Source organism: Gadus macrocephalus, chromosome 18, assembly GCF_031168955.1.
Source record: "Gadus macrocephalus chromosome 18, ASM3116895v1".
Classification (NCBI taxonomy): domain Eukaryota; kingdom Metazoa; phylum Chordata; class Actinopteri; order Gadiformes; family Gadidae; genus Gadus; species Gadus macrocephalus.
The window spans coordinates 4,395,733-4,421,976 of record NC_082399.1 but is presented as its reverse complement, the minus strand read 5'-3'; the positions used below and the strand labels follow the sequence as shown (position 1 = coordinate 4,421,976).

The following is a 26,244-nucleotide window of genomic DNA, read 5'->3' as shown; positions in this document are numbered from 1 at the left end:
TCCGTTCAAGGATCTCCCTCTGGCGACAGCATTTGGAAAGGGGTGACACTCTCGAAATGTTCCCCCTCGCCCAAAAATGGCGAGAACAGGTCAACACTTCAGCCTTGATCAAAAAACACCTGAAAACACTTGAAGAGAAAATATCCTTATATTTTCCCTCAGCCAACACCAACTCAATTGACTGGGTCAGGGACCCATATAGGTCTGTGGTTGATAAAGACACGAATTTGACTTTGCAGGAGCAAGAACACCTAATTTAACTAAAAGAAGATCGCACATTAAAACTGCTCCATGCAGACCTACAGCTGGATAGTTTTTGGTTGACTGCTGCCAAAGAATACCCAATCGTGGCAAACAAGGCTATCTCAACATTGCTACCTCTGCGAGCTTGGCTTTTCAAGTCTAACTGTAATAAAGACTAAAAACAGAGAACGTCTGCGATCAATTGATGAGGAACTACGCTTGTGCCTCATCAATTTCTGCCAGGATACCATGTTTGTGTGCATCTAAACAGGCCCAGATTTCACACTGAGTGAGTTTTAAGTCTTTGAACAATAAATGTAAAGGCTACTGTATTTTGTTTTATTTTTTAAAATAAATTTTGCGTTTGTTAACATGTTGGTGGGCCGTGGGATTTTCCCTTGTCTGAAGTGTGCCGTGGCACAAAAAAGGTTGAAAAACACTGACTTGACGCATGCTTAATTGACTAGCCTGATTATCGCTGCGTTCGAGAGAGCATAAGTCTTCATCATCATCGCTGTCGCTGTGGTCCAGGTATTCCTCTCTGTCGATAAACAGATCGCCCCCTGATTTCCGGCTCTCATCAGACGTCTTGCAGGGATTCGTTCTCGGGCTGGGACAGAATATTGATATGGCGAATAAAATAGAATAGCAACAGATTAATTAATGAAATAAGGCGCTCTAAACTGATTCTTCATCATGCCTTCATCATTCGTATCATATCGTGAGGTACCCTGTGATTCCCACCCCTAATTGGTTCGGAGCACGCATCACGAGGAAGCACCTTCGCTTGGCGGCAACGCCGTTTCAACACGAGCGGCCTGCGGCACGATCGCCACCAAGATGACCGACAGCCGGCCTGTTTCATCAGCGAATAGCTTAGTGGTTCCCTGCTGCTCCCCGGCTGGCCCCCACAGGCCCGCCGAGCCGGATCACTCACCTCTCGCTCCGACCGCTGCGGGTTCTGAAATGACCTTGACCTTCCCTGCGTGGTGGTGATTACCTCATGTGGTCTTGTATTCCCGCAATCTTTCCACTGACTCCATCTACTCTGCACTGGAGTCTGCGTTACTAGGCGTGACGAACCCGTCTCCTCTGTAGAAGTAGAGGCAGGATAATGAAATGGCTGTGAATATATTGTGCTGAAACATTGTTATTCTGCCTATACCCATAGATCTTTATTGCAACTTGTGCCGGTGGCTGGTCGATTAGCAGCTGGATATAGCGTTATTTAGCATTAGTGTCTCGCTAATTGGGAATAAAGATCTCAGTGCTGCGCCGCGACATGTCTCCATGTACTAGCTGCGTCTGTGTTGGACGCTCCCAGTTCACTGCTGTGCTGCTGGGCCAATTAGCGGTAGCACTCGGCTACGCAGCCGTTGTGATCAGAGTTTACCGGGCGCAGCCTCGTGTGGAACACAGTCAGCGGAAGGAGGGCAGGCGGCAGGGTCCACCCCGTTAATTATACATGACCAGGCAAGGTGTGTGTGTGTGTGTGTGTGTGTGTGTGTGTGTGTGTGTGTGTGTGTGTGTGTGTGTGTGTGTGTGTGTGTGTGTGTGTGTGTGTGTGTGTGTGTGTGTGTGTGTGTGTGTGTGTGTGTGTGTGTGTGTGTGTGTCCGTCCCACCTATTGATTTGGGTGTACCGAGCAGCAGTGAGTATTGTAGTGGTGGAGCCCTGCTGGGCTCGGCCCGCTGACCTGACAGATGGTGAGTGTTCTGGTCCATGTCAGATGGAGACACCGGGGTCATCTCCACGGAGATGTTTATCACCTCATTAGGACCGTTGCCGAGGGTATGAATGGCGTCTGATAGGCAACAGACCGTTGGTTTGCTAGCAGGCAGCTAACTCTGTAGGTCACAATGGCATATTCATAATGTATTTCTCGGGATAAAATGTCATAAAAACACTTAATTGTTTACATTTTCTCATATTTTATTTGTAATCGCCCAGCTGGCATTTGCATACGGAGTTACTCTGAGACATTTGTTATAAATTGGTGTGAAAGTCTCTCACCCACAAACTACAGCTAATGAATATTAATGTCCTTTTCTAATTGTGAGTCGTGTTGGGGAAAACCATCCGCCGATCTTGACAGACTCAGAGCGCCTCAGCCAGGGCCTTCACCTCTGGGGCTGAAGGTACTCGGCAGCAGTCGGTGTTGTGCAGGAGCTCAGCTAGTGGGGGTGATGGATGGAGTCTGCTGCCAGCGTGGTCCAGAGGGCAAGCGGGGGACGGTGGTCACTCTGCTGCCTGAACTAAATTCCTGCTAATAGCCAGGCAGCACACAGCCTGTGGGTTGACCAGTGTCACGTACGCATACACGCACGCACGTACACACGCGCAGGCGCGCATGCGTACACATAGTCACAATACAGTATAGTCACCGTCGAGATGTTGGTGTTTGCGTTGCTTCGACATTTCGGGAGTGGTGGCCTTTAAACCGGCCTCTGCATTGTGGTCATCAAGTCCCAAAATATAACGTCAATAAAAGAGTTGTTGCTTCATTGGTTCATCATTTATAGCCGGGGATTGAACTAGCAACCTTCCGGTTACAATCAACCAGCTGGACCTCCAGTAAATGATCAACTAGGCTAGAGTATAATGAAAACCCGATAGCGAGCGACATGAACATCGTGAATACAGAATGAGAGGTTTATGTCCAACACGTTCATTGGCATGACATCTTTCCTGCGCTGCTGTCGCGTGGGGCTGTTGTAGGGCCGGGCGATTGATCGAATTTTGATCGCGATTACGATTTTAGCGTCAAATAATCCGAAAATTAACATAATCGAGTTTTTCGATTTTTTGTTATTTATTATTTAAATTTACTTTTTTTAATGATTTATAGAAAGGGAAGAACAGCGGGACACATATCTGTATATCATTTTAGACTGCATAATTTTCTTTTTGACTACTACATTTTTTTTTTGGGGAGAGACATGGTGAATAAACATGTTTTCAAACTCAAAGAGAATCGTTTGATTAATCGTGATTTCAATATTGACCAAAATAATCGTGATTATGATTTTTCCCATAATCGAGCAGCCCTAGGCTGTTGTGAAATCTGCATTGTGTTCAGGTGCTGGTAATGGAGGTGTCAGCCATTGATTGTGGGCTGGGATGGACGGTCAGGGAATGCCATGTGTGGCAAAAGACAGCCATTCAGGACTCCTGGCATTTGATGAAATGGCCTTTTGTGTGTGTGTGTGTGTGTGTGTGTGTGTGTGTGTGTGTGTGTGTGTGTGTGTGTGTGTGTGTGTGTGTGTGTGTGTGTGTGTGTGTGTGTGTGTGTGTGTGTGTGTGCGTGTGCGTGCGTGCGCGTGTTATGGTTAATGTCAGAGTCAGGATATTAATGGCAGGCAAACGAGTCAAACGACATCTCATGTGAGTGCAACGTTTTAGAATTTATTTTTTGATTCCATTATTTTTATTCCCATGATTATATATCTGTCAGTCTTGATCTGACTACTTGTGCGACCCATTTGTTTCAGAAAAAAACACAAAATGGGTTTTCATGGACTAAATTCTCTAGTAGCGAGGGATTGTTGCTGTTGTAAATTGCGGTGGGTTAGGGCTATGAAAGCTCTGCGCCCTGTCACAGGGTAATCGCCTCGGTATACATAAGCACTTTCTGCGTTTAAAGACTGTATGGCGTTTGGCAATTCATCTCATCTTCCACTCTTCAACCAGTCTGTACTGAGCGACAGTAAGCTGGAAAGCCAGTCTGGGTCTTGCACGCTAATACTGCCATGTAATAAGCAGACGGATCTCACCGTTATTGGATGTGTAAGTCCTGAAGGGGAAGCTCAGCAAACTGTCTGCAGCCTCATAGACCGTCCATCCAGTGACCTTTGGTCTGTCATCTGTTGTGATGAACTTCTCCTTGTGGCATCAGCTGCAGATTGGATACTCAGGAAGGCTTGCATGATCAGCCGGACCCAAGCTGGTCTACGTCAGGGCCAAGGACATATTATAGAATGGACATCGGATTCCAAAATGGCGCCCATTCGTTCCTATGTAAACTGCTCAATGGCGCAGGGCAACATAAAGGAGAGATATGCTTCCGCATCACGGGAGCCTAGCCACGCCCTAGTTCATGACGTACCGGATGCAGAAATATTCTTGCTTTTTAGCATTGTAGCATCATAAGCGAGAGGTCTGAGCGATCGCAGTCGCATTGTTTACCGACCATGGAAGGATAAGTTAACTTCATAAATATGAAAGATTGCTCCATATAACATATAATACCAACCTCATAGTAAATGTATATTGGCCTAGAAAACAATACAGTTCAATGTTATTGCTTAAGAAACAGATTCCATCCAACTATTTAAGAAAAATGTTTCAATAATTGTTATACAAATAAATGGTTACATATCGATCAGCAACGAGGTTGGATTAGCCTACCCACATAAATATTTAATAAGGCCTACACCAACATTGTTAACTGTCATACATAGCTAAACAAGCAAATGAAAAATTAAATACTAACACAACTGAAATGTTTATTAGGCTATTAACAATATTATAAAAATGTTACTGTAATGCACCCGTTCTTTGTCTTTGGATCTTTTGAATAAATGGATCAATAAATGGTGAATCGCAATGATCGCAAGCAGACGAACGAGAGATTCATTGAGCAGCAGCTGAACCAGTCTTAAAATCTCTTTATCACTAAAACACTTTTAGTGATAAAAAGTCATCACAGTGCCTAAAAAACCATCAACGTAATTCCTGTTAAGTAAAAGGAAAAACCTCGGACACGAGAAGTTAACGGAGCCGTGCACTAGGCCCTCTCGAATGCGGGGCCGAAACAACATTTGTTTCACTACGACTCCTTTCAGCTGCCCACCCCTCCTTCTCCAGCAAAAAATAATAACATAAAACGGCTAATAACACGCTTGAGGTGGCGTTTTTAAAAGAGAAAACATATATTTTTTTAGTACATGGCATAAAGATAATTATGAGCCTTTGATTGATATCCAGTCATTATTTGCCGGGACACATTCCTGTTTCCCACTTGTATTGGAGTGAACGGAGATATCTACTTCTGAGCCCCTTGAATCGAGGGACCCGTCCACAGCCCGCTTAAACAACTGCAATACCAGGCTTGGCCGCTGAGCACTGGGGGATTGCGGAAGTATGCACTGTTCCTGGGGGCTTGGTCAGGGCGTGGCGCCCTCCCTGTTCCTGTTATGACGAGTCATACAGTCAACTATATTAACTTTAGTCACACTGCTAACACTGCTAATAACGATTCCCTGACAAACTGACCTCGGAGCATATCCTTGCCAATAGCACCAACAAATTGGGACTTGTAAATGTTAAATCTCTGGCTAACAAATCTTTTTAATGATTCTATTGCTACCTCTGATCTTGATCAGATGTTTTTAATGACACTTGGTTCAATCCTAAAAAGCAGTGAAACCATTTACGTAGAGGCAGATCCTCCCGATGTTGACTTGATGGATGTTTGTTAGGGATGGAGAGGTTCAAGCAAAACATCCAAACTGTTCGGCTATTAACGTGAGAACATGATTCATTGATTTGTTCAGAGTAATTCAATGAAAGGGTGATCTCTAATGGACACAGTGGCAATCAACCCCTTTTTAAAGCAGTAAAAACACATGTGTGGATCATAGCATGAATTATGAGTCTGTTTGATGGAGGTATGGCAGCGCACCAGTATACTGTAGACCCAACCAGTCAGTCAACATTGACCGCGCTGGTGCAGTGACTGACCTGAAACCAGCCTAATGTTAAACACAGAGCAACAGGAAGATTCAGGTCAGGTCAAGCCTCACTTGATCAGAGTTCACCTAGACTCTGCATAGCCTCCCCCCCCCCCCACCCCCCCCTTACACACTTATTGTATGTTGTACGTCCTGGCACACAATTTGTACATAGCATTGTGTAGCATCTTATCCTAGCTATCTTTGTTGTGTACGGGGAATGGATTAACCTAGTGATTATTAGTGCTTGGCACTTGGTTCTATGAACATCCTTACCGTACCGACAGATGTATTGTTTCTCGTTCTTCTTCTGACAAATGTAGTAATTGTAAGTCGCTTTGGATAAAAGCGTCTGCTAAACGCCCCTAAATGTAAATGTAAGATGCTAAACCCTACTATTGATGATGTGGGTAAAGGGTGAACATTAGCCAAAATACACACCAACCTTCCCATAATCAAGATTAAGCAGAACAACCTGTATAATTAATGATTTGATCTGCTAAACGGCGTACAAGGGCCCTTAATGAAACCAATCCGTCAATAAGGAAATAATCCTTTGCAGCTACAGCAGTGTGTATGAGAGCAGGAGGATCTTACTGAGCATCGTTTGGCCGCTGTTGTCATGGAAAGGCTTTACGTTTATGATAGAGTGCATCTATTACATGGTGAAGGGATATGTTGAGGAAAGGCTAATGGGCCTAATGTTGGAAAACACCTGGTGGTGTATGTTAACAACACTGCTGCTCCCCACTCCATCATCACACCGGTTATTGCTAGGAGAGGGGGCTGACTGATTGTTGCTGGATGCAGGTTCTCGATCAATCTTCTATCCCTCTATAATGTGAGTGTCTAAATTATCCTTTTCAATTTTCCCCCTTTTAGTATTTTATGGATGTGGCCAAAATAAATGACATTGTGCTTTTCACCTTGCTGTCGTTGGCCCAGCACAGAATAAATGCAACCAGACATTTGTAATGCTGAATATATTCAAGCAAGTTTTATCTTATTCAAAACTACATTGCGTAATACGAATTCACATCCGACAGAGGTCAAGCACTGGAGCTTTCTGCTCGGCAACATAGCTGCGCTCACCTCTGCACAAAGTGGAGCAGTGGGACGGATCTTCAAAGTAAACCTTTGGAGTCAATTCGTGATTCTCATCAAATATTTGGAGGAGAGTCATGCCGTCATTAGCATGTGCGTCAACAAAGCCAAAGCGGTAATTCAATCGCTACGGCCTTCTGTGCAGAGGGCTAATGTCTGTGAATTCAGTCAAACATGGGGTGTTTACCTCTCGTCTGCGTACTGAGCTGTGAATGATCAGTAATTATTCAGGACCGCTTGCCCTGTTCCCGACTGCATAGCGGCTGTGGATTCAGAGAGGAAAACCCATCCTGATAGTCCTGCATGAGCTGATATCCTGGCGTTCTGATGTATGTACAGGGGTGCAGTGTCCTATACCGAGGTCAAAGGTTAATCAGTCTGAAAACGGCTAATACTAGAAGTAAAAAGTTCCCAGTTTAACTTTCAACCTAAATCAATCTATTCCAATACCTGATACATCCTTGACCAAGATCATCCGGTCGTTAAATTCTAAAAACTTGTTAGCACATCTGAACTCTGAATGTTTACGTTCCAGTCTCACTGAGCTCAGTGACTTCATCCTGTTGCTGTTTATATCAGACAGAAACATTTCACATTTTAACAAACACCCTCACAACATATTGAAGCGCTTTTACAGCCATATTTTTGTCGTTTTAAGGCGGTTAGACTATCTCACAGAACAAAAAGGCTAGAGGCTGTTAAACAGGGGGGGGGGGAACAAGGATATAAAATGAACAAGTGGCAAGTGGGATGTACCGGGCCAGTGAAAGGTGAGTCATCAGGCTCGTAAAAGGCCGTCACGCTGAAGGCTGCGCTGAGACTGATGGCGGTGCAGCGACCGGCTGTCGTTACACCAGATCGGCGCGCGTAAAAATCCTGCATCCCGGTAATCCCTGGCACGGCTCCACGGATCTCAGATCGTCCACTCCCTTTTCCCTTTTGGGCTGGAACACTGTGTTCGGCAGTTCTCCTTTTACACGTGTTGTAAGTTCTGTCTCGGTGATTCACCCCAAACGGCGGTGAAATGTTATGGAAAAAAAACGGCATAGATGAGAACTGACTGTTAAATTCACTGCAGATTGAACACATTCAAATGAGCGTCTTCTGGGTGCTGCTCAGGTTTAGATAGTAAATAAATCATCTCTTTATTAACATGCGGACCTGCATGCAACATGCATCTCCCAGCTTCTCTCTATAAACTTGTCTATATACCGTATGTGCCGCAGTCCAGTGAGCCGGTCTTGTAATGACCCGGTCTCTGCATTTATTTTGAACCAATGACTGAGACACTGCGCTCCGGTCTGTGGTCATGTGTTCACAAGTTGTTCACATTTCATCACAACCTATCCGTGGCCCTGTTTCACCAGATCATACACGACCCAGGCTCGTGCAAAAGTTTCATATTCTTAGCATTCAGTGGAAAGGAAGGGGTGGGGTGGGGGGGGGGGGGGGCACAAGAGGAAGAGAACTAAACTACTGTAACGTAGTATTCTTGTTCCAACCCACCCTCGTTGTGACAAACCCCTCTCCTGGCTGGGTTTACCCAGCATGCTGTGTTCAGTGCCAGTTGTCTCACAATGGGCCAGCGTTGGCATAATGTAGTTGAACAATTGTGCCAAGCTCAGCTCGCTGCCAGCCACCAAGCAAAACAACACAAACTTGGGAAATAGAAAAGCAGACTTGATATTACATTGCCTGTTTCTGTTTGAATCTCCCCAGAAGCCTTTTGCACAATTAGTTCTGTTCACGATGAGGTGTTCTGTAGAAGATAACAAAGGGAAGGATGAGAAAATACGAAACGTGTGCGTGGATCGTATCCAGATTCATAGCCAACTGCTGTGGTAGAGTTTCACTGAGATGTTTTGTGTTTGATAATGAACCATTGACAGTGTAACGCATGCCTTATTTTACCTTATACAGAAGAGTCCCCAGTATTTACTTATGTATGTGTATGCAAGTATGGCTTGCAGCAGAAGCTGCTCGCTATCTCAACCTCATAAAGTCGTCATCTATCAATTACAGCTCTGAATATCATTGTATAAGTGGTTGAAACCGAAGTTAAAAATAACTATGAATAACTAAAAAGTAAGTGAAGCAAAAATGAAACACAGGCAGAACACTTTGATTTATAAAGTTTATAGCAGGCAGAATAAAAAGGGAAGGAGTTGGAGGTGGTGCGCTGGGACTTGGGGGTGGGGGTGGAGGTGGAGGGGTGGGATGGGAAGTTGGTGGTGTGGTTGGAGGCTGGAGCTGGTGGCTGGTCGGTGGTCTGCACCACTTTTTCTATGATAATGATTTTGTGTTTTGTTTTATACTAATAATTATTTTATTTATTTTTTGTATTATTTACGTGAAAACCCCTTTAGGATTGACGCTTTCGTTCATTCATACTCGCACGTCTGCATCAACGATGGGGAAATCTAGTTTCTGTCCTGAGTGACTCTCGAGCAAACCCCGATTCGTCCATTAACCAAGGCGGCTCCGGTGGAGTCCGACGGTAAAGCCTGGAATGAGCCAGTGAGGACCTGTTGCCTTCCCCGTGTGTCCAGCATCCACTGCATGGAGGAGTGCTGTGACTTAACGGGAAAGGCTTCCCCTCTTACCCATGATGCCGTACCTTCCTCTTCCTCCCAAGGCCTCTCCCGGCCCCGTCGATCGCGAGCGGCGCTGTAGTCTAAATTCAGACGGGGTTCAGCGGAGGGTAGCAGACAGCCACCGGCAACCCGCCCGTTAGATTCCCAGATGAGGCTATCTGCTACCTTTCATCTCATCGCGGTTAAGTGGGCGATATTCACATGTTAATTAGGAAGGGCTGTCTGACTCGGAAGGCCTGAATGTGAATATCCATAAACCCCTCCCACACTACCTTACCCCCCCCCGCCCCCCCCCCCACCCCCCCCCCCCCCCCCCCCCCCAGGAGGCAGTAATTACTCTCCATTCAGGTCCCGGAGCATTCATTCTGTGTGCTGCTTATTGAGATCCACTCGCACCATTTTGGCAATATATAAAATGTATTCTTCTGGTTTCAATATCACTCAATATTAAAATTGTGTGTGTGTGTGTGTGTGTGTGTGTGTGTGTGTGTGTGTGTGTGTGTGTGTGTGTGTGTGTGTGTGTGTGTGTGTGTGTGTGTGTGTGTGTGTGTGTGTGTGTGTGTGTGTGTGTGTACACACTGTATGTATGTGTGTGTACACTGAGTGTGTACTATGAGTGTTTGTGCGCTCATCCTCATGGAGAAATTCACGCTCTGGTCTCCGTTACTCTTGCCTAACTCACCAAGCCTCCCACGCCATAATAAGCCAACAGGCAGTCTCGCATCTCGGGACCTGAGGGAGAGAGAGAGAGAGAGAGAGAGAGAGAGAGAAAGAGAGGGGGAGCTCCAGCAGTGTTGTGTCTGCCATTGAGTCCACTTCTCAGACTCTTTTCCCAGAGTGTCACTGGAGAGTGGGAGGGAGCGAGTCATCCAACCGCTCCCTGCCTCCCAAGACAAACTGTGATTCCCACCGCTCCCTCCCTCCCTACACTCAAGCCCTTCCCGCAGGAGGGGCTAGACGCCAGCCAGCGTCGTCGTCGGGATTTAAAGATCTCTCTGATCCGAACTCACTGACTGTGAGCGTGTCGAGGGGAGAGTAACGTTCGAGGCGAAAACATTGTTTTCTCTCGGTCGGGAAACTTTCTTAAAGTTATGATGGACTGTTGGTTTTTCTTCTTCGTAATGAGCTATTCCTGCCATGATTAGCGAGTCCATCCAGGAATAATGGCCTTTCTTATATGGAGCTATTTATAACCACCCTACTCCGTCACAACTGCATTAACAAGGAAATAAATTCAGTGAATTAGCTTTTAATGAGGCGCGCCCGGTAACCTGGAACGATGCTGTTGTTGCACTTAAACATTCTCCATCCTTTAAATTCCAATTAAAGTTCTTAATGGAAACTGCTGTTTAAGGAGGATGGTTCGCCCCTCAAATGATTGTTCATACTAATATTTGTGGCTAGTTGGCACTACAACTGAATACCTGGATTCTCCTCACGGTAAACCGAGCTGCACCCCATCATCGATTTAAAATGTTTTGCCTGTATGTATTATGTCAATTATGGCTAGGGATCGACCGATATATCGGTCGGCCGATATTATCATATTCGCGTTTTTTACGTGTAACATATCGGCCGATACGCGGCTGATTTTCGCCGATTATTATTTTTTTTAAATTTTTTTTTTTACTTGTTCTACCTCACCTGTTTTTAATATTTGTTAAATATTGTTCATCTACTTGTTCTTACTTGTTCTACTTCACCTGTTTTTACTATTTGTTAAATATTGTTTTTTATATTGAAGTTCAATAAATGTTCCTTTAAAAAAATAATAAAATAAAATCGGCTCAAGAAAATCGGTATCGGCGTATCGGCTAAGGCTGATGAAAAAATATCGGTATCGTATCGGCCCTTAAAAATCGGTATCGGTCGATCCCTAATTATGGCACCCATTCGCATTAATCCCATCGTCCCTGGAAGGAGGGGTCCCCCACTCTGCGTTCCTTCTGAAGATTACTTCATTGCTGATTAAGGGAATTTGTTCTTGCCCTCCTGGGGGCTAGGGTCAGGGGGGTCTCGTAAACACACGGCCTGTTGAGCCCTTTGAGACCGTACCTGTGATTTAAGGGCGAGACAAAAGATATGAAATTGAATTGAATTTCCTCCAGCAGTCGCCCAGCTGCCCTCAGATTGATGCATGGTGCAGCGGCAGCTGAGTTGTGATGACGGATCACGGAAAAAACTTTTCATTCTTCCTAGTTTTAATGGCCTGTTGTTGTTGTTGTCGATGACACCTGCACAATCAGTCCACAATGAAAACCTGCCACCAGAAAATGACAAATTGCTTTGACTGTTTTGGCAGCTGAATAGATTACAGGTTACATCAAGACAGGTGCTTGGCTGGTGGATTCTTCTAGTAGATAAAACTACTTTCTGAAAGTTTAGCTTGAACACCGCCTGATGCGCCTGGCGTTGTGATGACACGCCAGTCAGCAGACACAGAGACTGACTGCTGCACCTCCGGAGCTGGGGGGGGAGGGGCTTGACAGACAGGCCGGTGTGGATCGCCTTAACGATCAGTTAATTTAGCTCAACTCCCCTCAGGCCAGACCAATCTGGCCGACCTCTGACAGAAGAGTGAGTGAGTTCCCAGGGCCTTTGTTTAGTCTCCCCCTCTAATGGGCCCCTGCCCTAACTTCTGGTCGTCCGGTCGTTCTGTACGACCCACATTAACACGTGCACACTCACACATTCCTCACAGCAAACAAATACTCAAACAAGACGATGGAAGCGGTTTTCTCTGTGGTACCAGCGTTTGCATATGCATCACCATCGATCAGCATGATCTACTGCATTGTTAAACCAATTCAAGGCTCCCAGCTAGTTGTAATATTGCGTAGTGCAACTCCAGCTAATCAGTCAAGGAGTGGCCTCCTCATTATGTTTGGTGTTTACTTCAATTCAGAGCTCATAATTAGAAAACAGCGAGCGACCTAAAAACCTCAAGCTAGGCGCCGGTGGCGTGTGGCTGTTTGGGCACCTCTGGAGGGCTCCTGGTACCCCCTGACGGAGGGGAAGGCTATCCTGCTGCCTTCCTTCCGTCAGCCCGCTGGAGGACTCCTCTACTCCTTTAATCCGGCTGTCATCCAAACCCGCAGACCTTCGATGAAGGGGTCCTGCAGCCCTTCCCCAGTGCAGAATATGTCTGCTCGCTGATGCAAGCAGACACAACGGAACCACTCAATCACCCACACTTTCGGTGTCGAGGCCTCTGGAAGACGAGTGTCGGTCACCACGGCAACGGACGCCCGGACGTCACTCTGCGATCAAACGAACGCGTGGGGGGCGTGGGGCGCGCGGAAGTCATCGCCTGTCGTCCGGGCGATGACCTCGCAATGGGAGCCTTGGTAACGGCCGGGGGGCGGGGCATAGAGAGAGGGACCAGTAGTGTGCTCGAAAGGCGGCATCGTTCTAAAGAGACAGGGGGATAACGGTGGACCCCACAGGGGGGGCTGTCGGGTGTTGTTTACCCACCCCCACGTGAGGTGGCGGGGTGTGTGTGAGGAACATAACAAGTCTACACAGTGCACGGCATGTCGTTTGACGTCGACCCGGAGGATGGCAGCGCCGCAGTTGTCATCCTTCCCCTTCTGGGGCCTTCTGTGTTCATCTCCTATTTCCCTGACACACGGCGAGATTAAAGAACCCGGTTGTTTTCCTCCTGAACCGTTTCACTGCGTCTTCAGGGAGTCGGAGGCGGTGTTGTCTCCTCGGTTTGCTTTGTGGCGCTGCTGCTGCTGCTGCTGCTGCTGCTGTGACGGCAACATGTGCCCCGATGCTGCATCATTCATGCATTACACGGTCTGACGGGGAACGCCCACGTCATGCGGTGGCTGGTGTTTGTTGTTTCCACTCTCGATTACAGATGTCGAAGCGGCACGGAACGGCGCGTTTACTTGGTTTGTTTTGTGTGCGCTGTTCAAACCTATTTCATCTCAACTGTCTTCATTAGCTTGTTTGACAGCTGACTGGCTACACACACACACACACACACACACACACACACACACACACACACACACACACACACACACACACACACACAGCGCTTCGTGGGCGTCGTAAACGCTGTTAATGTCGCCGCTTGCCTTCTCTGCCCTCCGCGTGTCAAGGCAGTGGGCAGGTGTCCGCCGCCTGTCAGGTACTGGCTGTCACACTATTAACGGGGGAGAGGGGCACTGACCTTATTGCCCTTCCTCTGTCTCTAGCTCTGTCTCCGTCTCTCTCATTCTTGCCCTGATAATAAAGTTGTTCTCTCTCTCTCTCTCTCTCTCTCTCTCTCTCTCTCTCTCTCTCTCTCTCTCTCTCTCTCTCTCTCTCTCTCTCTCTCTCTCAGCGATCTATAACTACGATCCCCGAGGAGACGAGGAGCTGCCACTGCAGATCGGGGACACAGTGCACATACTGGAGACACATGAAGGTGAGCAAGTGAACACACGCACATACTGGAGACACATGAAGGTGAGCAAGTGAACACACACCTGAGTCACAAGGTGAGGGCGTGCACACACCTGAGACACTAGGTTAGGGCGTGCACAATGGAGACACAAGGTGAGGGTGTGCACATACTGGAGACACATGACACAAGACAACCCTAAAAAAAGCAACAGGAGAGGTTTACTTTCAGCTTCAACACTTTTCTTGTCACCCCGGCTCCATTTGCTAAATGCTTTTTGTATTTTCATCCTGTTAGTCACACACAGGCACACAGACACACATAGACTGGTCCATTTATCGGTGGATTTAATACTGATAGCAGACAAGTTGGCGGCAGAAGAGGACGATAAATCTGGTATCCATCATCACGTGAGATTCGTGTTGCTCTGACACCCTCCCTGCTAAACTACAACCATTGGAAAACACAACCTGTGTGTGCGTGCGTGCGAGTGTGCTAACGTTTGGTTTGTTTGACGTCACCCCAGGCTGGTACAGAGGTCACAGACTCCGAAGGAAATCTAAAAAGGTGAGTGACGACCCACAGAAGCCCTTTAATAAAGTTCCACCCTCTGGGGCAACGGGGAGACCATCCCAGCAACGTCTCGGGAATTATTTTACTTATGAAATCAGTTTGATAATTTTCCCTTAATGTCTTGGGAAGATTAGCTCATTTCAAAAAGCTTAAGGCAAGTGGTTATCGAAAAAAAGACCCATTATTTTGGCTCTTCTAAAGTTCTTTCTTTGTCACGACAAAATTATAAATAAATATATGCGGAGGATTTCTGCAACCTTAATCAGGGAAGGCTTGTTTTCTTAGCCTGTGTTTTCCTCCCCATCCAGGGTATATTCCCTACGTGTTACATCCACCTGAAGGAGGCCACGGTGGAGGGCAATGGGTCAGTACGCTCACCTCAACTCATTCATCAACCCCTCTAGGTCGAGCTCTGCACGCTGTTTAAATGATGAGACGCATTGTTCACGGATTGAAGAAATGTCCCTGCCTCAGATTTGGATTGTTGAAATCCTGGATGACATCCCCATAGACACAGACATTCATCCACAAACATGAAATAACAATTGCCTTGGGCCAATTGTGGTAGTGATGAATCACAGAAAGAAGCAGAACGTATTAAAACATCATCACCTTGTAAGAGTTTTTTTTTCCAGAGGCTCCACTCTGTGAGCTGAAACGCTGTATTTGAGTTGACGGGAGGCAAAAACACAGTCAAATATTACATTTTCCCATGACGCCATGTGTGGATGGGGCCTAAAACCACTGGTCAAGTCAGGACTGGTCAGAGTTCACCCCAACGTGCAGAGGACTGGGTAATAAAGCACAGTGGAGCCAGGCTTTCACATCACAAGCAAACCGCAAACTGAAGAGTTTGTCGCGCAGAGACGTTGAAATCCCTCAGTGACCATAAAGTAAATAAATATCAAATATTCATAAAGCTAAATGAGCGAGTTTGTCACAAAATGCCACTACTGGGCATATTGCAGGGTATCCCCATTGGTTTTAATTTAGTTAATGATTTATATGAGTCTGTTCAAGGCTGTTGAATAATATATGCGTTTCAAATCTGCTTTTACAATAAACGAAGCTGAAAAAACAACACTGTAATGGGATGCATTATGCAATCAGCTGTAGGGCATGCAAGAAAGATATTCTATTTGTCAAGGAGAAATGTGCTAATTTCACACCTTGTTTGACGATTTACATTTCACTCCCGAGTTTCTTCAGGTGTCTGGAAGGGGGAGTTTTTTTCTGACTTCCCCTCTATTTAACAGCGGAGGGAATCTCATTATGGTCGCAGGCTCATTGTCAGGGATGTACCATCTTGACAGATCTGAGACGATTGCGTGCGGAATGCTAATGACGCTGGATATTATAGCTGGATTAATATCCTATTAATAACGAGGGGTTCACACTCCTGCCCTTCGACTAGACGGCGTCTTTGATGGCAGATTATGCTTGAGCGAGGAGAGGAATAGAGATGGAAGTGTGCTCTGTGCTCGGAACAACTTCCAGAAGAAAAGTCTGAAAAGTCTGTGATTCGGCCGACCTTAAAGCACACTCGGCCATCTGCGTTCTACTTCTTTCTTCTCATCCACCTGGCTCATTTATTCCCTAACCCGTACAAAGATGTCAGTTTAAAACTTCATAGATGAATACCGTTTAGCAAACCTTCAGTTTTCCCTGTCAGTCACAAGGCTTTTGTGATTTTTTTTTTTTTTTTTGCATGTTTCCCAGTGAATTTATTTTGCGGCCATGACTGCCATGCTAGCATGGCGTGTAGATATACTGAATCTGACCTTTGTCTGTTTCACTGGGTGCAGCCAAAAGGAAACCATCATCCCCACTGAGCTCCCACTGGTCCAGGAAGTCACCACCACGCTGAGGGAGTGGGCTTCTATATGGAGGGACCTTTATGTGGTGAGACCCCATCCGTGTGTGTGTGTGTGTGTGTGTGTGTGTGTGTGTGTGTGTGTGTGTGTGTGTGTGTGTGTGTGTGTGTGTGTGTGTGTGTGTGTGTGTGTGTGTGTGTGTGTGTGTGTGTGTGTGTGTGTGCCCACATGAGTATGTCTGCTTTTCTCTGCACAATGGAAACAAACTCAGGGTAAAATAAGGGCCAATGTGGATTATTGTGCAAAGTAGACTAATTCCACTTGATGCCATGTGACCAAGATGCAGAGGTATGCCACAAGATATAGTACTACCTAATTTAAACCAAACCACTAGAAACTTCTTGCAATACATTGCAGCGATAGGGGACTTTCAGCAGTTTATTCTGCACACACTGGTTGTTTGGTCATGCTTTAATGGGCTTTCTATTTTGTTTTCTCTTATGTCTGGTAAACACTTGATGATTTTTCGAATGTAGAAAATGAAGCGCTACATGAATAATTCGTTTATCTGTTTTGGTCGTAAAAATGTGTGGACGTTGCCAATATGGCACATCACACACTAAATGATTCATCCCCAACAACCCAGTCCTATTTCTCCAAACCGAATCCCTTAAAGATCCTAATTGCAATCGTGTGGTCAAAAACAAACTTTCCTGTAATCAAACATGGTTGTCATCCCAAAAAACTACCTGATAATGGATTGAACGTACTGGCCAGTGGCCGTATTAGGAATCCTCACACTTTTGCCTTTGCCGCAATGGCATAATTGTCTTTCCAATGTGGCTATCCATACATTTCTTACTCTGCTGTCTCCCCCCCCCCTCCCCTCGCACTACAGGAGATCACATCGTAAATATTGAACACGTCTATCTTTGATCGCTAATCCGTACGGCTCCGATCAGGTGATCAGGTGTGGGGGATTAAACAGTTCTTTGCTGGCCAACGTCAGAACGGGGAAGTCTGGCACAGAATCTGGCTGATTATCCTATCCTGTTTACCAAGCTTTAGCTTTATTATCTTGGCACGCGTCCGGCTGAAACACTGAGCCGTTACCCCAGGTGCTCCTCCATCTTCTCCTCTAAAGACGCAGCGTGGAGCGCGAGAGCTGCAGTGCTAGTTTTGGATTCCTCCCTCAACTTAAATGGACTGCATTTATACAGCTAACTAACCAGTGGCCTCTCAAAGTGCTTTAAAACACTATCTAACGTTCATGCATTCATACACACAGTCACACACCGACGGCGGAGTCGGCCGCGCAAGGTGACAGCCAGCTCGTCAGGAGCAGTCAGGGTGAGGCGTCTCGCACAGTGACACCTCGTCACTCGGCGAGGAGGAGCCGGGGAATCGAACTAGCAACTTTCGGGTTACCAGCCAACCCGCTCCACCCCCTGAGCCACATGCCGCCCTCGTGTTGAGGTCTCTCCCATCCTGACCCTCCATCCTCCCGGTCTCCTACAGGGGGACAAGCGGGAGATGTTCAACACGGTGCGGGACATGATCTACAACCTCATCGAGTGGCGCTCCCAGATCCTGTCGGGAACGCTGCCTCAGGACGAACTGACCGAGCTGAAACAGAGGGTCACCTCCAAGATCGACTACGGCAACAAGTGAGCACGCGCACACGCGCACGCACACTCGCTCACCAAAGCATACACACACACACACACCAAAACGTGTACACTCGCTCACTCACCAAAACATCCACCCACCAAAACATACTCACCGTCACTAACTCACGCACGCACACACACACACACGAAACATACTCATACCAAAACATACTCAGTCACTAACTCACGCACACACACACACGTACGTGCGTGCGTGCGCGCGCGCACACACACACACACACGAAACATACTCACACCAAAACATACTCAGTCACTAACTCACACACACACACACACATACATACACATACACACACACACACCGTAAAGATTCATTACCCCTCCACTATTCTCTTTTCTGTATCCAATAATCCCCCCCCCCCCCCCCCCCATCACCCAAATTGCCTTTTCCCCTGGCAGAGGTCAGGTCGTGTGCTGATAGAGCATGAGGTCATGGCTGGGTCAGACGGACCGGGTTGGGTGCAGGTGGTGGTGGTGGTTTGGGTGTTGGGCGGTGTCAGCCTTCAGAGCGGGGCCCTGTGAGGAAGCCCCTGTCCCGTGAGCCCGTAATGAAACTCTGGACCCCCTGACCCCCCCCCCCCCCCCCCCCCGCCGGAGGAGGGGCTCTTCTTCTGGGGAGGGAGACACACGCAGCGTCTCTCTGTGGGGACGGCGCCCTGCTCCCCCACCACCGTTCACACTGAGGGAGCGCACACTCAGACGTGGGGCGCTGGGTGGTGGGGGGGGCGCTGGGTGGTGGGGGGGGCGCTGGGTGGTGGGGGGGGGGCGCTGGGTGGTGGGGGGGGCGCTGGGTGGGGGGGGGGGGGGGGGGGGCGCTGGTGTCGGTGTGTGTCTGCCTGCTGCATGGAGATGCTGTCAGGGTCAGGAGGTGCAGGGAGACGGGTTGGGCGCTACACCTGCCCGCTCTCTGTGTCTGCCTTTCTGTCTGTAAGGCTGTCACTCTCTGTCTCTCGGTCTGTCAGTCTGTCCCTCTCGGTCTGTCAGTCTGTCCCTCTTGATCTGTCTGTCTGTCTCTCCCTATTATTACCTACAAGCATGGCTCACCCGTTCTTGTTCCTCTCTACATCGTCTCCTTGCACCACTTCCACTAAGACACTGTGTGTGTGTGTGTGTGTGTGTGTGTGTGTGTGTGTGCGTGTGCGTGCGTGCGTGCGCGCGCGCCTCTGAATGTGTGTCTGTCTGCCTGGCTCTCTGTGTGTCTGTCTGCATGTCTCTCTCTTTCTTCCTCTGTGTGCATGAGTGTTTGTGTGTGTGTGTGTGTCTTTCTTCCTCTGTGTGTGTGTGTCAGTCTGCCTGCCTCTTTTTGTGTTTGTGTGTCTTTCCTCCTGTGTGTGTGTCTTTGAGCCGCCTCTCTAATCTGGCTTCAAGCCAGACCATCTCCTTTGACCTTCAGAAAGCAAGTGTTCTCACGTCACTGTGGCTAGCGTTGTCCGCCTGTCTGTCTTCTCTCTCTGTTTTTGTCTTTCTCTGTCAGTCCGTCTTTTTCGGTCCGGATGTCTGTCTGTCTCTTACTCTCTAGGTGTGTGTGTGTGTGTGTGTGTGTGTGTGTGTGTGTGTGTGTGTGTGTGTGTGTGTGTGTGTGTGTGTGTGTGTGTGTGTGTGTGTGTGTGTGTGTGTGTGTGTGTGTGTGTGTGTGTGTGTGTGTGTGTGTGTGTGTGTGGTTTATAGGCCTATGCGACTGGGGTTAGTCTTTTGCATAAACACCTTCACACATCCGTGCGCTGCCAATATTGTGACTCACTGGTCCACGCACTCGTATATTAACATATTTATCTTTGCTTCCTGCTGTGATGTATGCTTTTACTCAATATGTTATGGGAATATAATTGACTTAATCGGTTTCTCTCTTTTTTTATCTCTCAAGTGTGATAACGCATATTCAGCGTATGCATTAATGCTTCCACTAAATATGAATAGACATTCGCAGAACACGAGATCCCATTAAAGTATATATCTGACCTGTGGTTTTAAATGAATTCACCGCTTTTCCTAAAACCCCACAGATTTACAATAATGAAGATTCACAATCTCATCACAATTAAACATCCAGAACAAACGTGCGCCGGGGTTCTGATCCGCGTGGGTTCTGCTCCCCCTCCCCCCCTCCTTCCCAGGTACCTGGATCTGGACCTGGTGGTCCGAGACAAGGACGGGAACATCCTGGACCCTGAGACCACCAGCACCGTCAGCCTCTTCAGGGCCCACGAGGCCGCCTCCAAACAGATAGAGGACCGCATCCAGGAGGAGAGGGTGAGGCCGCGGTCCAGCCTGCCTGTCTGCCTGTCTGCCTCTCAGCCTAACTGCCTCTCTGCCTGTCTGTCTCTCTGCCTGTCTGCCTGGCTGCCTCTCTGTCTCTCTGCCTCTCTGTCTGACTGCCTGTCTGTTTCTCTGCCCCACTGCCTCGCTGCCTGTCTGTCTCTGCCTCTCTGTCTGTCTGCCTCCCACCCTTTCTGCCTCTGCCTGTCTCTACCTCTCTGCCTCTCTTTCTCTCTAGCTCCCTGCCCCTCTGTCTCTGTCTCTCTGTCTCCCTGCCTCTCTACCTCTCCGTCTCCCCCCTCTCTCCGTCCCCCCCTCTCTGTCTCCCCCCTCTCTGTCTCCCCCCTCTCTGTCTCCCCCCCAGGCTGGTGGCGTGAGTAAGGGTGAAGGGAGGTGGTAATGATTCATCCTCCCTCCCAACGCGCTGCGTGAGCGGTGATGTGATCTGAGGACGTCTCTCCCTGCAGGCTCCCCCTCAGCCTTCTGGAACCAGGGCAGAAAGGAGGGAGGAAGGGTTAGATTAGAGCAGGGGAAATTCGGAACGAGACACAAGTTTGAGTTTTATGTTTTTGAAGGGCGTCGGGAAGATTGAATAATAGATTCTCTCTCCGTCTGTCTCACTGTCTCTGCGTATTGCACCGTGTCCGATGTGATGCAGCGCAGCACTGACATCTAACATTAAAGGTTCTGTCCAGGCGATCTCCCTCTCCACCTCCCTCTCCACCTCCCTCCCTCTTCCTCTCTCCCTCTCTCCATCTGCCTCTCTCCCTCTGCCTCTGTCCCTCTCTCCCTCTGCCTCTCTCCTACTGCTTCTCTGCCTCTCTCCCTTCCTCTCTCTGCTTCTTTCCCTGCCTCTCACTCCCTCTGCCCCTCTCCGTCACTCTTTCCCTCCCTCTCTTTCTCACTCCCTCTGCTTCTCTCCCTCTCTCCCTGTGCCTTTCTCCCTCTCCCTCTCTGCCTCGCTCCCCTTCTCCTCCCCTCTTACCCTCTCTCTCCCTCTCGCTCTCTCTCCCTCTCTCCCCCTCCCTCTCTCCAATTCTCTTCCTCTGTCTCCCCAATAGAATGATGGCTCTTTCTTATTCATCCTGTCGCCCGCCTTCATCAAACAGTCAGTTTGAGTTAGAGGCAGCGATTGATAACTAATAACACAGCATGGTGTTCACCACATCGCTGCCCCCCACTAGGTCTGCTCTTCCTATTGCCGGCGCTGCTGTCCTTCCCAGGGAGTCCGGGTTGTGTCAAAACACAAGGATCGTGAGTGAGGCGAGATGATGGTGCCTGTCGTTGAAAGTACTAACTATGACAACATGCCCTCTCTCTCTCTCTCTCTCTCTCTCTCTCTCTCTCTCTCTCTCTCTCTCTCTCTCTCTCTCTCTCTCTCTCTCTCTCTCTCTCTCTTCCCCCCCCCCCCCCACACTCCCCACCCCCAGTCCCAGAAGCAGAACATCGATCTGAGCCGGCAGGCCAAGTTCGCGTCCACGCCGTCGTTCGCGCTCTTCGTCACGCTGAAGAACGTGGTGTGTAAGATCGGCGAGGACGCCGAGGTGCTGATGTCCCTCTACGACCCCGTGGACTCCAAGTTCGTCAGGTACGTAAGCACACGCACATACACACGCACACACATATTGAGTCTGTGGGTGCGGACGCTTCTAAGTTGGTTTGGCTCCCAAACTTTTTTGATGACTAGCGCTCTATGAAGTATTGATGCCCTCATTTTGTTACATTATTAAGAGCGAGTTGAGTGCATGCCATTGTGATGAGGCTGCTCAACACTGTCATTTAAACTCTGTACTGGCGTACTTCGGGTTCCTGCTAGTCATGATGACCCCCCCCCCCCACGAACACGCTTTACTATCTAGGCTATATGGACTTTCACGGCCGGAGGGAAGCTTTTCATTTTAGGGGTTTTATTTATTTAACGCTCACCTGCCAAACCCATTCAGCCGTACTTTCTGAGGCAAAAACCGGTACGGCCCAGCGCGTCCACGTGCAACAAGACAGCTCTTCCACCTGTTCCTCTCTGATCTCCGAGTGAACCGTGGCAAGGAGAGCCGCTTTGTTCTGGGACGTTTCCCCGGCCTCCAGGAAGGTTCATGCGTGTTCTGGAAGTTTCCCCGTCGACGGCACTTGTGGCTGAACCCCCTGCGGTGGTTTTGGTTGCGGTGTGGAGGTGGCATTACGTTATTCAAGTTATGTTTTGAACAGATGGAATGTAAGGGCATGGACAACTGCATACGTCGTGTTTAAAGGTGTTTATTCATTCATATCCATTCCTCTCCATTTTCTTATTTCTCTCTCTCCCTCCCTCCCTCTCTCCATCCCTCTTGTCCTTCCTCCCTCCTCAGTGAGAACTACCTGGTGAAGTGGTCCAGCTCTGGTCTGGTCAAAGACATAGACCAGCTTCATAACCTGCGGGCAGTATTCACGGTGAGTCAGGGATTGTGTGTGTGTGTGTGTCTGTGTGTAAGATGCATGTTGTGGTCTTCTGTTCTTTCAGCCATGTTATGGGAGGCTGAGTACGGTGACTGTACATTTGCCAAGTGTGTGCGTGCCACCTCTGGCTTGTGTAACTCTAGGGTTCAGCAGAACTCCAGACTCTTCTAGAAAGAATAAACCATAAATCAACGTGTAGTCGATGCTGTCGACGGAGTGATTTTAAAATGGGGCGCTAGGCGTAGCCGTAGTGTAAGGCGGCTGAGAGAGACTGTTCTGGACCGAGTGGGGTTCAGGGAAGCCCACCCGCACCCCGGCCGCGGCCCAGTGTTGAAACACTGGCTAAATCGACCAGTGGAACCTGTGTGTGTGTGTGTGTGTGTGTGGGTGTGTGTGTGTGTGTGTGTGTGTGTGTGTGTGTGTGTGTGTGTGTGTGTGTGTGTGTGTGTGTGTGTGTGTGTGTGAGCGTAAATGTGTATGTGTGTGTGTGTGTCTCTAATGTCTCTAACGTCCCTCTCTCTGTTCCTATGTCTCTAACGTCTCTCTCTCTCTCTCTCTGTTCCTATGTCTCTAACGTCTCTCTCTCTCTCTCTCTCTGTGTCTCTAACGTCTCTCTCTCTCTCTGTGTCTCTAACGTCTCTCTCTCTCTCTCTCTCTCTCTCTGTTCCTATGTCTCTAACGTCTCTCTCTCTCTCTGTTCCTATGTCTCTAACGTCTCTCTCTCTCTCTCTCTCTCTCTGTTCCTATGTCTCTAACGTCTCTCTCTCTCTCTGTTCCTATGTCTCTAACGTCTCTCTCTCTCTCTGTTCCTATGTCTCTAACGTCTCTCTCTCTCTCTCCCTGTGTCTCTAACGTCTCTCTCTCTCTCTCTGTTCCTATGTCTCTAACGTCTCTCTCTCTCTCTCTCTGTTCCTATGTCTCTAACGTCTCTCTCTCTCTCTGTTCCTATGTCTTTAACGTCTCTCTCTCTCTCTCTGTTCCTATGTCTCTAACGTCTCTCTCTCTCTCTCTGTTCCTATGTCTCCCGCCCTTAGGACCTGGGCAGTGAGGACCTGAAGAGGGACAGGATCAGCTTCGTGTGTCAGATCGTCCGCGTCGGACGCATGGAGCTCAGGGACAACAACACCAAGAAGCTGACCTCGGGGCTGCGGAGGCCCTTCGGCGTGGCAGGTAGACCACAAAGACACAGATATAGATCTATACGTAAGGGATAATGCCCGACGAGGTGTCCATTATCAGGAATTAATGGACGACGCGGAGGTGTGAACCGTCCGACACGCAGCGGCCATTAATTCCTGATAATGGCCACCTCGAAGGCCATTATCCCGCTTATACCACGGTCACTTGCTAAAGAAAATAAATTATGAGCATTCATTTATATTTCCATGCGTTTTACAATCCAAATATAACGTTTTTCACAAGCCATAACTTTGTTTCCCTGGTAACGCCTGAGGGTTTGATTAATTCCTGGAACAACCATTACCCTCCCGTGAGGTTCTTATGCGACGGATTGTTGTTCACTACTCCAGTAATTAGGACGGACCTGAGCTACGACTTGGCAACGGGAGGTATTCTTGTCCGTCGGCTTTGACTGCGCTGCCGTTGCTATGGTTACTCATTTTTGAGACAGGCTGATACGATATGCCAGCTAGCGCATTAATTGAGAACGGTGAACAGACAATTTGACAAATAATTTCTGATATGAATGTTGAAATTCTGTGGGCAAAACCTCTCAAAATAAGTAAAAAAAATAAATAAAAGAGAGCGTGCCAATTTGTATTAATCGAGTTAGAATAAGATTACGTTAACATATAATTAACGCGTTAACTTGCCCAGCCCTGATATATACATATAGAGAGAGATATACTGATAGATATATACATAGATATGGATATAGATAGATACATAGCTAGATAGATATATAGAGATCGATATTTTTCATATTTTTCAGAAAAATTAAAGCCTGATTTTGGGTCGAAGTAGCGGTAAAACAGGGTTATATGTTTAAAAATCTAACTTGAGTAAAACCCTGAAAGGTTTGACAGATTTAGAAAACAAGGCATCTTTAATGTTGAAAGCAATTCATCTAGAGGCAACACAATGTCTTCTTCGTATTTTTACTCGGTTATGAAGAGGTGCCAAGGTTTACTTTACGAGGTTATCTGTTACTCACAAGCTGCCACTGTAGATGAGCATACAGGCTTTATCGTGATGGCATTACGAACTTCATGTTTTATCACTCAAAACAAATCACTGATAAAGGCACAATCTTTCTTCTTTGAAGTCTTTGTGTTTTGCAAACTCGACCTGTAAGCCGCTCGGGAAAATAATCCACAGCAAGTGTTTTGGTTCTTAAAATCTAATACAAATCGCAGCTTTTTTTCCCGAAAGACACAGTACATTTATGTTTATGTTTTTACAGAGTATTGCCATAAACATCGCCGTGTTCAGGCTGTAAAGGTCTGAATTCTTTTTATACCTTTAGTTCCCGTGATACGGACGTTTCCAGAATATTCAGTATCTATGGAGGCAGAGAGAGGGTCATAGATTATAGCGTTATTCCGGATCAACGCAATTCAATTTCCTGTCTCTTACTTCCTATGAACTGTGAATGCCCGTTATCCGTCTTCGGAGCAAGAGAAATAAGTATATGACAAGAAGAAGAAGAAGAACGTAGACAAAGAGAATAAATACAGAGTTTTGATGAAGTCTTTGACAAAGCGATATCCGAAACATAACGGAAAAGGACATTCCTCTTAGCAGAATTCCCTTTTCTTCCTTTTTTTTTTTTTAATACCGGGAGTTATTTTTTGTTTGATCAATTTCATTTTTTTTGTAATTGATCAATCTATGAATCCTGATTGGTAAGCTTACATCACCCACATGTTGGGGGCACACTGCAGTACAATTAGCCCAGATTCTGTGCCTGATTTCCCCTTCTTACTCCGGTCATTGAAGGCCTGACTGGAACCGGTTAGTGTGGTGTGTGCTGACAAACTCATCCCCTCCACACTCATCCAACAAAACAGTAAATGTATCTTCATCCATCCTCAAGCGTGTGTCTCTCCAATTTTCCCCATTAGATGAATCGTCTAGTGTGCGCCAGGCATTACTTTAGTTTGACCAGAGCTTGTACCAATACATTGGAGTTCTAGACTCCCAGCCCACACACCCTGGTGGAGGAACAAAAGCACTGCAGACCCGTTAGAAGACGACTAGTCACTTCAGGTGTCAGAGGAAAGGTCTTCGCACATGTCTGGACTTTCTTCCTTTATCTGGGGGACTGAAGACGGAACATAAACTCGTTCTAAGCGCAGGAGGCAAACTGGTCAAGACTGGTGTGCACTCACATTGCAACACTGTGTGTGTGTGAGAAAGAGCCACACAGAGAGTAAACGTGAGTGACTTC

At 47.5% G+C, this 26,244-nt stretch overlaps 1 protein-coding gene across 2 annotated transcripts in view; it reads left to right on the top strand.

Annotated features, from left to right (window-relative positions):
• The window catches only part of dock1 (dedicator of cytokinesis 1), a 152,284-nt gene that overhangs the window by 5,639 nt on the left and 120,401 nt on the right, over positions 1–26,244 (top strand). Inside the window, exons 2-10 of one of the 2 annotated variants that reach the window (XM_060037087.1) lie at positions 14,009–14,092; positions 14,595–14,635; positions 14,950–15,005; positions 16,447–16,543; positions 17,974–18,122; positions 20,261–20,396; positions 21,833–21,990; positions 22,748–22,829; positions 23,870–24,005. In XM_060037087.1, the coding sequence (XP_059893070.1) occupies positions 14,009–14,092; positions 14,595–14,635; positions 14,950–15,005; positions 16,447–16,543; positions 17,974–18,122; positions 20,261–20,396; positions 21,833–21,990; positions 22,748–22,829; positions 23,870–24,005 (939 nt within the window). Of the gene's footprint in view, positions 1–14,008; positions 14,093–14,195; positions 14,255–14,592; positions 14,636–14,949; positions 15,006–16,446; positions 16,544–17,973; positions 18,123–20,260; positions 20,397–21,832; positions 21,991–22,747; positions 22,830–23,869; positions 24,006–26,244 lie in introns of those variants that run through there. The other variant, XM_060037088.1, reaches the window with a different exon arrangement.